The following is a 12,415-nucleotide window of genomic DNA, read 5'->3' on the forward strand; positions in this document are numbered from 1 at the left end:
ACATGATGGATAAAATCTAATGGTTTTGAGTCCTGCGTGTGGTAGATTTCCTGGCCGGGATACCCCGGTCCTTGTCCCTGCCCCAGTGCTCTGTGAGATAGAGGGAGGGGTGGGCAGGGCCCAGCACACACAGAGAGGGCTTCCTCTCCACCCTCCCACTGGGGATTCCTCCTCACAAGGTGGAGCCCTGGGAATCTCAGGATAAAAACAACCCGGTCTCCTTGGGGAGCCAGCCGGGACAGCCTTCACCAGAGATGGAGAGCAACTGCTCCTTAGGAGACCAGACCGGCACTGTCTCTCTAAGAGGGAAGAAAGGCCGCTTGTCGAAAACCAGAGCCTCCCAACTCCAGCTATACACCAGCCTCATGCTTCCTGTTTGGGTGGATTTTTTTAAAGGTATATCTGAATGTGGTCCATTTAGCCCCAGGGACGCCCCCGCACCCGCCCCATTCCTAGCCTCCGCCCCAGCAGCCCCCCCACACCCTCACTGAACTCAGCCTTCCAGCGTGGCTGAACCAGCCACTTTGTTCTGCTGGGCACCAGATAAACGTTCCCTAATTAGCAGATGGAGCCAGACCCTGGCTGGTGTGTGGGGCTGTCTCTTGGCCAGCCCTGGAGCACTTCTTTACTGCAGCTTGGGGGTGCCTAGGACCCTTTCGTGGCTGGGAAAATGTTTCCCCCGTCCAGGCTGGACAGGATCAGTGTTCACAGGGCAGTGATCGCCATCCTAGTGATGCTCCAGAGCTGCTCCAGGCTCAGCGGAAAGGTTGCCTGTGTCTTGTCTCCTGGAAGTGTCGTGAGGACTCTATGAGGCTACTTCTGCAATTAGAGTCATTAGCTCAGTCGGTAAAGAATCTGCCTGCAGTGCAGGAGACCTGGGTTCGATCCCTGGGTCAGGAAGATCCCCTGGAGAAGGAAATGGCAACCCACTCCAGTAACCTTGCCTGGAAAATCTCATGGACAGAAAAGCCTGGTGGGCTGCAGTCCGTGGGGTCACAAAGAGTTGAGCATGACTGGGTGACTAACAGTTAGCTTACTCAGCAGATGAGAAGGCTGAGTCTCTTGGAGGCCAGTAATGGCTCAGCGTCACACAGCTGATAAGAGGTGGGGCTGAGGTCACATTCATTTAAGTCTGTCTGACAACAAAGCCTGAGTGTCCCACCACCAGGACAAACTGCTCCACTCAGAAAGTGGGAGAGTTGGTTCTAGGAACCCCATGAGCTCTTCTGGAGCCTGATGTCACCACCCAACTGTGAAGGTCTCTGAGGAACTAAAATCTTTTTCCTTGGCTCTAGCTAAAATTTGAATAAAAAGGAAAGAACTCCAAGTCTCCAATAACTCGTACAATGGTCTGGCCTGAGGAAATGGCCCTGAGATGCTGGAATGGCAGCCCCTGACATCACGTGGGGGCTGGGGTCCACCAGAGTGGTGGGGAGCCAGTGAGGGAACCAGTGCAGCTGGCACCTCTGGCTCACCTGGGGTCTGTCTTCCCGCAAACAAGCCCATAGCTCAGGCTCCCACAGTTTACCCTGGCTACCCCAGGTCCCCAAGAGGCAAAAGCAAAACCAACTGCTGCTACTCAGGGGAGGGGTGCATGGATGCTGAGACCTCAGCAAGTCTGCTGGGATGCCCAAGTGGCAGGCCTGATCGCAGGGGTCCACACCAGGGGTTGCTCACTCATTCCATGCCTTCTGCCCCACCCTGATTCTCCCACCAGCTGACAGCTCTGGCTCTGGCCAAGGCTGCCCGCCTGGTTTTTCCACCCAGGATGACCCTGACTTTTCCCCTTGGGATCCCCGTAACCAGGCCTGTGCAGGCAGGTAGCTGGCACTCCTCCAAGGTGCCAAGATTAATCTGAAATTCCTTCCTGTGGGAAGGGAGTGACTTGGTCACAGCTAAAGGCTTCACAGAGCAAACACACACACCTGGCCACCACCATAGATCTTCCTTCCGTTCATTCTCCAGTTTGAGGGGGACATTTGCCCCCATCCATTTCCCAGCCAACTTTCCCATGGTTATACAAGAGGGGTCGATGGGGGTCTGGTAGGGGCAAAGCTGGGTTTTTCTAGGTCATATCTTGCAGCCTGAGACCAGAAGAGGAGGGAGGTGAGGGCAGCAAGGCCTAACGTAACACCCAAACACACCCTGCCATGACATCCTCATGCCAGGAAAACAAGGTGCACACCTCAGAGCAGTCAGGCAGGTGGTGTGGCCTGACTCAGATGCTGCTTCTGGCAAAGCTGGGGTTTATTAGCCAATGAGAGAAGTGGGCAGCGGCAGGTAGGACATGGATTGAGCTCCAGGCAGCAGCAGGTTGGACCTTTCTGGGAGCCGGAGAGAAGTCTTCTGCTGTGCACAGGCCACCTCTCGCCGGGGAGGGTGAATGGTTGCCCTCCCCTGTGCCCCAGGAGCTCTCTTGATGATGCAGTGGGGGCTTCCTGCCCTCCTCAGCCAAAACAGAAAGAAAACTTCTGGAAGGGAGGCTAGAATTCCACACTGGAATGAGAACTAAAGCTAGAGCACCCAAGTCCTAGTCTTGCTGACACTTGCGGCCCCTGTGATGTAGAAGAGCCACTTCCCCCTTGTAGGGCCTCATTTCCTCATCTGTCAAACAAAGGAAATGGACTGCATCAGGGGATGGCCAATAGTTTCATCTCAAGGTACCACTGCCAACTGATAGGTAGTGACTTCCTGAAGCTATTTGGGGTTTTGTTTTTAGAAAGACTCTGAGATCCAGATCGATGAACAATGTCAGCCATTGACAGAGGATGAGAATGTACCATAATCGATTAGTGATGCCTGTCATGGGCACCAGGCCAGAAAGTGGCAAAATGAGTGCTAGATATGCTATCTTCCTGGTAGATGATTTCCACCCTAATTCTCCAGCAGATCTGGTTAAAGCTGGTTGGCAAGCATGTACCTCCCATTTTATGATATTTGCACACAGCTGATTTCTCTCCCTGAAAGACACGTTTTCATCCACCCTGCAGGACAGTCACTGGGGGAGCAGGTAGCCCCCTCTAAGCCCCTCAGTGTCCACCCTCACCAGATTTCACCCAGAGGCTTAGAGCCAACTGTTCGTGCCAAGATTTACCATCTAGAGGACATTACAGCTTTTTTTTACAATTTTCATCAATGTCTACATTTTCCCTTGCCATGTGACAATCCCACCTTGACCCTGAGAGAGGATGAACCCAGAGAACAAGGCAGAGGTGGCTCCCGACTCCTTGGTGGTTCCAGGGAGGGTCTTGCCAGACATGGTTTGGTCCCTGAGGAACTCCTCTGGAGACGTGTGCCAAGATCACCTACAGATCATAGGTCAGGAAGACGAATTCACCAAACACATGCAGGTACCAAAACAGGCACTCACAGACCAAGTACTCATCTGTATAGGAAAAGATTAATTTCCCCAAGTCAGTTACAGCATGGCGAGGACCCCATAGCTCTGGGCTGCTTCAGGCCTTCAGACAAGCCCCTCTCTTCTAATTGCACCCTTAGGCTCTGTCCAGGGCAGGCGGTGGGGGTGGCTGACAGCATGCACCTGGCACAGATGTGCAGAGACCCTCTCCTATGTACCCTGCCTGCGGCCACCTCTCCCCATCTATCCTGGACCTGCGAGAACCCTCCTGTACAAGGTCATTCCTAAACCCGTGGAGTTGGGGAAATTGCACAAGAAGGCATCATTGTACAAACTATGCAAATTCCATCTGCTTAGAGCAGAAAAAAATAAACCCACCTTCAAGTTTATAGATAAATAGATAAATCCGCCAAGCAACCCAGGAGTCCAACTCAGTGGTCAATGGCTTTCCATCCTGAGCTGGCCTGGAGATGCCACTTCCCCAGGCCTTCCCGCCTAACACTCCCTGGAGAACAGACACCCCACCGCACCCCCCCCACCCTGCCCATCCTCACCCCTATGCTAGGCAGAACTGCCAAAGTGGAAATCAGTAGAGACAGAGAGGAAGCTGGAGTTCACCCTCAGGCCACGGGGCCAGATGAAAGGGAGCTGCTGAGGCAGAGCCAGCTCCTGGGGGAGGGGAGGCCAGCCACAGAATTCTCAGGAGCTACTGGAATCCCCACAGGGCTCCCCTGAATCCCCCTGTGCCCGTCAGGAATCTGAAAGATGCCTCTTTCCAAGGGCAAGGAGAAACTGTTGATCAATTATTACTTTCTAAACAGCTGTGTTTTCCTAACAGAGGAAGGTGGGTTGGTAATTAGTTACACTTTGGACGTGAAAGAGTTATCTGTGAAACCCTTACCACCACCACCTGCCTCTCTCACAGACAGAGGCGGCAGACATAACTACTTCGTGAAAGTGAAGTATAAACTTCATTTGGTGAAAGTGAAGTATAAATGGGGCACAAGAAGAAACCTTGGCCTCCAGCTAGAGTGGGGATGTCCAGCTATTTTTCTCTTGGAGTTATGTTTCTGAGGACATAACTGATGAAGGCTCAGCTTCTCTGCCTAGGGGTTTCACACCAGGCACTATTCTCAGAGCTTTCTTTACATGGATTGTCTCATTTCATTCCTTCTATCCTACCCATGAGGCAGGTATTTTTATTATCCCCATCACACAGATGAGAAAACCGAGGTACAGAGAGGTTAAATAACTTACTGAGGGTTATATACAGCTAGTAAGTGATAGAGCTGGTCTTGGAATCTAACCTCCCTAGCCCTGGATTACCTACCCTCAACCACCACACTCCACAGCCATGAAGCTCTCAGTGTGGTTCATCATGACACAAGAACCACCACCCAAGCGTCTCTTGGCCCAATACACACATGTTCATGTGCTGTACGCAATATTTGAACACAGGATTCCAGTTTGACAAGATAATCTGGACACATCCCTGGGGTTTGCTGTAATGGAGTCTAATCAGTTTCATTCCACAGGAATGATCTAGAATGCTGGTTCAGTAAATATGAGGCAATATGATTTTAATCATCATTTTCACTTTATCTTGTTAGATATATTCTTCATGTCTATTTTTTTTAACCTGTGTGTTTTCTGTCCCATTATACTATAGTGTATGCTATGGTTTTTCTAGTAGTCATGTACGGATGTGAGAGTTGGACCATAAAGAAGGCTGAACGCTGAAGAATTGATGCTTTTAAACTGTGGTGTTGGAGAAGACTCTTGAGAGTCCCTTGGACTGCAAGGAGATCAAACTAGTCAGTCCTAAAGGAAATCAATCCTGAATATTCACTGGAAGGACTGATGCTGAAGCCCCAATACTTTGGCCACCGGATCCGAAGAGCTGACTCTTTAGAAAAAACTCTGATGCTGGGAAAGATTGAAGGCAGGAGGAGAAGGGGACGACAGAGGACAAGATGGTTGGATGGCACCACTGACTCAATGGACATGAGTTTGAGCAAGCTCCAGGAGATGGTGAAGGACAGGGAAGCCTGGCGTGCTGCAGTCCATGGGGTCACAGAGTCAGACATGACTGAGGGATTGAACGACGACCTCCACAAACACTGTAACGACCAGGAGAGACATAGTTTATTTTAGACCTCCCGCTTTCCCCACCTCCTCCCACAGGTATCCTTTTAATTGTTATATATAATGTTGTAAATAATATATGAACCCATTCTCCTTTTTTTAAAAAGTAAAACATTACAAAGAAAGCTAAGATTCCCCTTAAACCAAGCCCTTCCTCCTACCCATGTCCCCAAACCTCTTTCAGAGATAACTCCATTACCAATTTGGAACGCATCCTTCCAGACCTTTTAAGAATAATTATGTATTTATTCTGTGTATGTATTTGTAAAAGATATATCTTGTTTTTGCCTAACTACTGTCATACAATTTTTTGAAACTTGCATCGGTCATTCATTAACATTTCTTAGCGCTCCATCCACAGGACAATTTCATTTTTTTTGACTGCTGTACGAAGTGGTATGAGACAACAATTTACTTAGGCAGTCTCTATGTTCCCATTTTTGCCGTGGCAAACAGTAGGAGGCTTCCTGGGATAGGGAACTGATCTCGGTTAAGGTCAATGTTCTTGTCTGTCTGGGGCCTGTGAGCAATCACAATGAGCCTCAGCTCATTGCACCACTGGTTCTAGAACTGCCACACTAGGTACCGGAACTCTCTAGAATCCTGGGTATAAAACTGTTCTTAGAACTTGGCAAGTTACCTCCTCCAGGCTTTAGTCTAGAGTCAATGATCTCAAACAACACAGGGCTTGCTTTGATGATTAAAAGAGCCGGCAAGAAAGACACCTCCCTCAGACACCTCTTCTACTCTCAAGTTGACCCCTGCACAGGATCACCCCAGTTTGACCCGAGCAGAGGCCTGCTCTGGACACCAAACTAAACTAAAGTTCATATAAATTTAATGAATAGAAAAATGAGCATAGATGTTTACCAGTGAAATGATGGACTGGAAGTAGAATTCTAATTATAAAAATGCTGTGATCCTATGACTCTCCATACATTACATCAGAACATGTCCCCCCACACATACACATCCCTCCTAAGGTTGGTTATTAACGATTCAAGGATTATAGTTTTCCTCACCCATCATTAGCCTGGCTTTTGGAGGGCTGGGTGACCCTGGGTGGGTAAGAGGGTGGACAGGCTGGAGAGACGAATAAGGAAGAGAGATAAAAAAGATCTTCAAAACAGGTTAAGTCCTTTAGAGCAAACCTGAACAGCTTTCTTAACTCTATCTTCCAAACAGCGTGGGGGAGGCTAAAGGGCCTCTCCCTGGTCTGATCAAATATTGACCCTGTGCACTCACTGGCCGGAGTTCAGACTAAGGGGCCAGCAGCACTATGGAGTCAGTGTTTGCAGAGCAATTACTGCATCCCCGCGTCTTGTAATCGGATTGTGAAACAACCTTCGATGGAGCCGGAGCCTCAGAGAGCCTTCCGGTCCTTCCTCAATGGGGCCAGGCCTTGGAAAAGACACTTAACAGTGAAGGAGCTGTGCGAGGAAATTTACAGAGGCTGGAAATATGGTCCAGCGCCAAAAAGAAGGCAACTTAAGAGCATCTGCAGGCCTTCTCCCTCCTCCTTCTCCCCTTAACTCCACCTCCACCTCCTATAACCCAAGCTCTTTATAACCAAACAGGCCTCCACGTCAGACACTGTCCCCGCCGGCTCCCTCTGGGACAGGTCCCTTTCCTGGTCAGATAGGGCTGAGTGGTGAATTATTTTTAGAAGAAACCAATTTCCACTTGGAGACCAAGAGCCTCTCCTCTCTCTGTTCCCAATGTGACATCTGAAATGCCCTTAGAAGCCCTCTCTAGTAACTGACCTGGTTTCCAGAAGAGGTGTTTGGAAGAGTTGTTGAATTTGAACTGTCTATGGATGGGGCAAGTCATGGTGGAATGCAGCCTCCCTCCTGCTGCAGGGGCCCTGGAAGATGTTAGAGGACAACTGGGGAGGCCTTGGGAAGTGGCAGAGCATGCCTGGGTGGGCATAAAGCCAGATGGAGCCTGTTGTGTGTCCCAGATGGTCAGAGGCAGCCCAGACAAACAGAACCTCCTGAGATGATAGAAAAGTTCTGTATCTGCTGTAGAGCCCTGTGCTCTAGAGCCCAAGAGCTGTGACTCCTGAAGCCTGCACACCTAAAGCCCATGCTGTGCAACAGGAGAAGTAACGGCAATGAGAAGCCTGAGCACTGCAACGAAGAACAGCCCCTGCGTGCCGCAACCAGAGAAAGCCTGCACAGCCGTGAAGACCCAGAACAGCCAGATAAACAAGTAAATGAAAAATTACTTAAAAAATTAAACTTAATTTTTAAAATTTAAGTTTTTTAATTAACTTAAATGTAGCTAGCCACATGTGGCTGGTGGCCACTGCGCTGGGTAGCTCAGGTCTAAAGGCTCCGTATCTGGTGCTTCCCAGCGGGCAGGAGGAGGAGCTGGGCTCAGGGTGCAGCCTCCTGGGTGAGAAGGAAGGAGAACCACTGAGTCTGAAGGCTCAAGGCAGAAGACACAGGGAGAGAAGCTGTGGGGCAGAGTAGGGGGTCCTCTTCTAGTTCCCTTGGAAGGGTTTGAGGTGGGTGTGAATGACCAAGAAGGTGATCAGAATTGTATATGTACATTCATGCATGTCTGAAAGGATGTACAAAAGAAACTCTGATCCCCAAAATAAAGTATAAGAACTCACTGATTTGTCAGATAAACTAACTTCTTCAGGGAAGCCTGGTCTTCTAACAGAGTATAACGTTTCCCTATAACATGTCTATAGTGCTGTTCTTTGCAGCATTTAGCATAGTATAAAATAATATGTATGTATATTTTAAACTAAAACCTGTCTTCCCTCACTAAGCTGTAAGTCCCATAAAAGCAGTAACCAGATCTGCTTTTGCTCACCAATAAGTCCCCACCCAGAGCCTGGCATCATGCCTGGGACATAGAAGGTAGGCACTTAAGACTGGATGGATTGAGGACGGATGGATGGATGGATGGATGAATGGATGGACACATGAAGAGCAGGCAGACAAGCAGACATAAATGAAAAAAATATGACATAAGTTAGGGACACATTTTACCCCAATAACTATAAATCTCAAAAAGCAACCAAATCCCCTCAACCTGGAGTGGGGGTAGTTGGCTCTTTCGCTCTTGGCTTCTGTCACCAATCAAAACCATATGTGCATCTTCTTAGCTGCCCCCTCCCAAGAATGTTCTTTCCTTCCTCTCCATCCCTCAGCATGTTACTTGTACCTCAATCTAGTATTCATTTCGTTTATAGTGGACTTAATTGCTTAAAAGCCTATTTCCCCTATCAGATACAGACCTCTAAAAGACAGGACCTTGTTCTCAACTGAGTGTCCCTCAGCCTGGGCCACTTCTGCTCTGCAAAAGTGCACATGTGGTGGAGGCCTTGCTTGCTTGCTAAGTCACTTCAGTCGTGTCCGACTCTGTGCAACCCCATGGACTGCAGCCCACCAGGCTCCTCCGTCCATGGGATTTTCCGGGCAAGAGTACTGGAGTGGGGTGCCATTGCCTTCTCTGGGTGGAGGCCTTATCAAAGGCCAATTCACTCCAGCCTTGGCTTCCTCATCTTTATACTTCCACTGTCACCATGCACAGTCAGCCTAAGGCTGCCAGATGTAGCAAGTGAAAATACAGGACAAAGGATAAAATATGAATCTCAGGTAAACAATGAATAACTTTTTAGTATATCTCCGGCAAATATCCTATATTTGGGATATAAAGTATATGATCCCCAGAAAAATCAGAACCATGAGGTAGTAAAGCCAGTTAAGCAGCTTTCCCCAGGCTGGCTTAGTCAGCCCAGGACTTCCAGGGTTCCAATGTGGAGCTCAGCCTACAAGGGGAGGCGCGGAAGGATTCTGAGAGCAGGCCCCTGTGGGCCACACCCCCACTCCCAACTCACTCCATCCTGCCTGAATGGCAAGCTCCAGAGAGAGCCGGTGGGGCTCTGAACACTCTGACAGAGGACTGGGCGCTGCACAGCTCCTCAGCAGAGTGAAGCCAAGGGCGGGAAACAAGAAAGCAATACCATGACAGGAGGTACTAAGCCCCCACACCCTTCAACCAGGCATCCCAGCATTCTGGTCACCATTAACACTGAGTAACATACTAGACAACCATGTGTCGGGAGAAACATGGATTCATTCATTTAATCCTCACAACAACCCTACTGGGTAGGTACCGTTCGAATCTTCATTCTACAGATGAGAAAGTGGAGAAGTTAAGGAACCTGTCCGGAGTTACAGAGTGACAGAGCCAGCAACTGGCCTCAGGAAATGCGTCCCCAGGGCCTCAGCTCAGAACTGAGATCTGAGAGCCACCAGTGACCAGAGATGGAATGAGCAATGCTGTTTATTCTTCGTCTTTTAGGAGCCGCCATATTAAAATCAGAGATCTTGATAAATGAGAAAGGCTTTCTGAAATGAATGCCACTATATGTCCTTAAGTCAAGTTCTGAAAGATACTTGGTTGAAAGGTTAAATTCCGAAGAACCACCCTTTCAAACTGCATCTACAGGGTGGCGATGACCCATGGGGACAGGCCTGGCCATGCTCATGACTAGGGCTAGCGCATCACACAAGCGGCTTCATGCCCTGTGTCCCCTCTCGACACACAGGAAATGAGCCCTCCAGGCAAGGGAGAAGTGGGGGGAGCAGCATTCCTTCCTTGTGAGATTCTGTAACTAGGGAGGCGGTGGGGGAGTAGAACAGAAAAGGGGGGAAGAAAAGTTCTGATTTGAGAGTTTCCGCTGGCTCTCAGACCCCTTCTGGCTCATCAATGAGTCCTTTCAGGGTTCCCTCCCCCCAACTAAGTGATCATTTCCTGTCCAGCACACTATACCCATTGAGGGGGTATCAGCAAATTCCAACAGTTTACACCAGAAGGACACAAGGAGACTGGACGGGAATTGATGAGGGAAGAGGAGGAAGGGAGAAGGGTAAGGAGTGGCTCGCAATCCCATACTGTCGATTAAGAGAGGATTTGTAATGCAGGAAGCTGGCTCACCTCTGGCTCATCTCATAGGCAGAGCCATAAGGACAATGGGATAAAATCAAGTACTTGGAGGTAAACGTGCAAGCCTGGCATCTCCAAGATGACTCACCACCACAGGAAGAAGTGGAACTTGGTTGTGAGGGCCAGCGGTGGATGTCCCTTCTTTGTGTTTTTAATAGGCCTAAACCATGCTCATGGCCCTAAGGAAGAGTCTGGAAGCTCTCAGCTTCTGATAAACAGGGGTGGGCCCGCTAGTGGCCATGTTGGTGTTCATGCCCCTCCAGCCTCAGCTGTAATGATTGGTGCAGAGAGGGCACCTGATCTAAGTCAGGCCAATCAGAGTCTTGCCTGGGGTTTTTCAATTTAGAACTGGGAGAGAGGCAGTCTCTGCTGTTGGAAACCACAAGGTAGGAAATTTGGGAGCCACTGACTGCCAAACTGCTGAGGACAGTGCCCAGAGAGAAGTCAAGACAAGACAGAGGGAGCACAGCCTTGTTTCAGGCATTCTTGGAGCCACTGTCTCACTCTCCCTTCCACCATCTGGTTGACTGCATAAGCTTCCCTGGTATATCTTTCCAACCAAGTCTCCTTTTCATCTAAGCCAGTATGAGTGCGAAACTGTTGCTTGTGACCTAAAGAAGCCTAGCCAAATTAACCGACATCAAGGGAGGTGTCTACACTGGAGCTGTGGGACCCATGCTACCATCCGCCATGTGACATGCCTGGGTATGGGAAAGAGACACACATATTATATATGCGTGCAAACAGGACAGCAGAGCCTTATTCAGTTAGACAGACACAGTGGTATGCCCAGTTTGTGTCTGTAGTTGAAGACATTGCTTATTTTCTGTTTCAGTCTTTTCTGTGTGTTTGCTTTTCTTTGCCTACAATGACGTGGTGGCTTGTGTCTCACTCTGTATGTTTATAGACACATGTCTGCTGAGGCACACAGCACCCACGGCCATCTTCCCAGCCTCCGAATGCGTCAGGGTGACAAGGCATGACTGTTAACAGTCATGTTAAGAAGTCAACATAGCCCCATGTGTCTGTCTGCAACATCCAAGACTGAGCTCAGCCCAGCTTGACTGCCAAGGTGCCCTCCTCCATCCCTCTGTTCTGTCTAAACTCTGATCCTGAGATTGCTGGAAGGGGGTCTCTGGATGAGTGAGGAATGAGACAGGCTAGCCCACCAGAGGCTCAGGCCACTTCATATGGAACCAGGCCCCACCTGAGCTCAGACTCACTCACCTGCAGGTCAAAGAACTTGCTGTACCTCCGGTAGATGGTCTGGGATGTGGAGTCGGACCAGGTCACGTTGATGATGTATACCTGTGGGGGACAGGTAAGAGAAGGTGAGTGGGTATCTAAGGCAGGGCCTCAAGCTGCACCAATCATCATTTCCCATGACTGTGGGTATTCCATACCAAGACCATTCTTTCTCTCATCTTTGTCCCCAGGGCTTTAGCATAGTGTCAGGTATACATGGATGCTACACACATGTCTAAACACACACACACACCTAGAAGGGTATTCAATAAAATGCTAAGGATGATTATATTAGGTGGGTAGGGTTACAAGTGGTTTTAATTTCCATCTTCTTGTTATGTACTTTATACAATGAACATAAATTTGGGCTTGTTTAAAAAAAATCTAAGTAGCTAATTTCCACTGATTCTCAAACTTTACGGTAAATGAGATCCTGCAAAGCATCTTCCAAAATCACAGATGTCAGAACCCCACCCTCTACAATTCTGCATAAGTAGACCTGGGTTTTGGAGGCTCAGCCATCTACATTTTCTTTTGTTAAACAATTTTTATAGAGCAGTTTTAGGTTCACAGAAAAACTGAGCAGAAGGTACACAGGGTTCTCTTCTATCCCCGCCTCCATACTTGCACAACCTCTCCCAGTATCAACGCCCCTCACCAGAGCGGTATGTTTGTTGAAACTGGGTGTCTATGTTTTAA

The 12,415-nt window shown here is 48.9% G+C and overlaps 1 protein-coding gene across 3 annotated transcripts in view; it reads right to left on the minus strand.

Moving 5' to 3' along the window:
* The window catches only part of SH3PXD2A (SH3 and PX domains 2A), a 249,553-nt gene that overhangs the window by 177,622 nt on the left and 59,516 nt on the right, over positions 1–12,415 (minus strand). For all 3 annotated transcript variants that reach the window (XM_086377592.1, XM_086377593.1, XM_086377590.1), the window contains exon 2: positions 11,699–11,779. In XM_086377592.1, coding sequence (XP_086233718.1) covers positions 11,699–11,779 — 81 coding nt within the window. The remainder of the gene's footprint in view (positions 1–11,698; positions 11,780–12,415) is intronic.

This window comes from Bos grunniens, chromosome 26, assembly GCF_055505025.1.
Source record: "Bos grunniens cultivar Pamir isolate PY7600 chromosome 26, Bosgru_T2T1.0, whole genome shotgun sequence".
Lineage (NCBI taxonomy): Eukaryota > Metazoa > Chordata > Mammalia > Artiodactyla > Bovidae > Bos > Bos grunniens.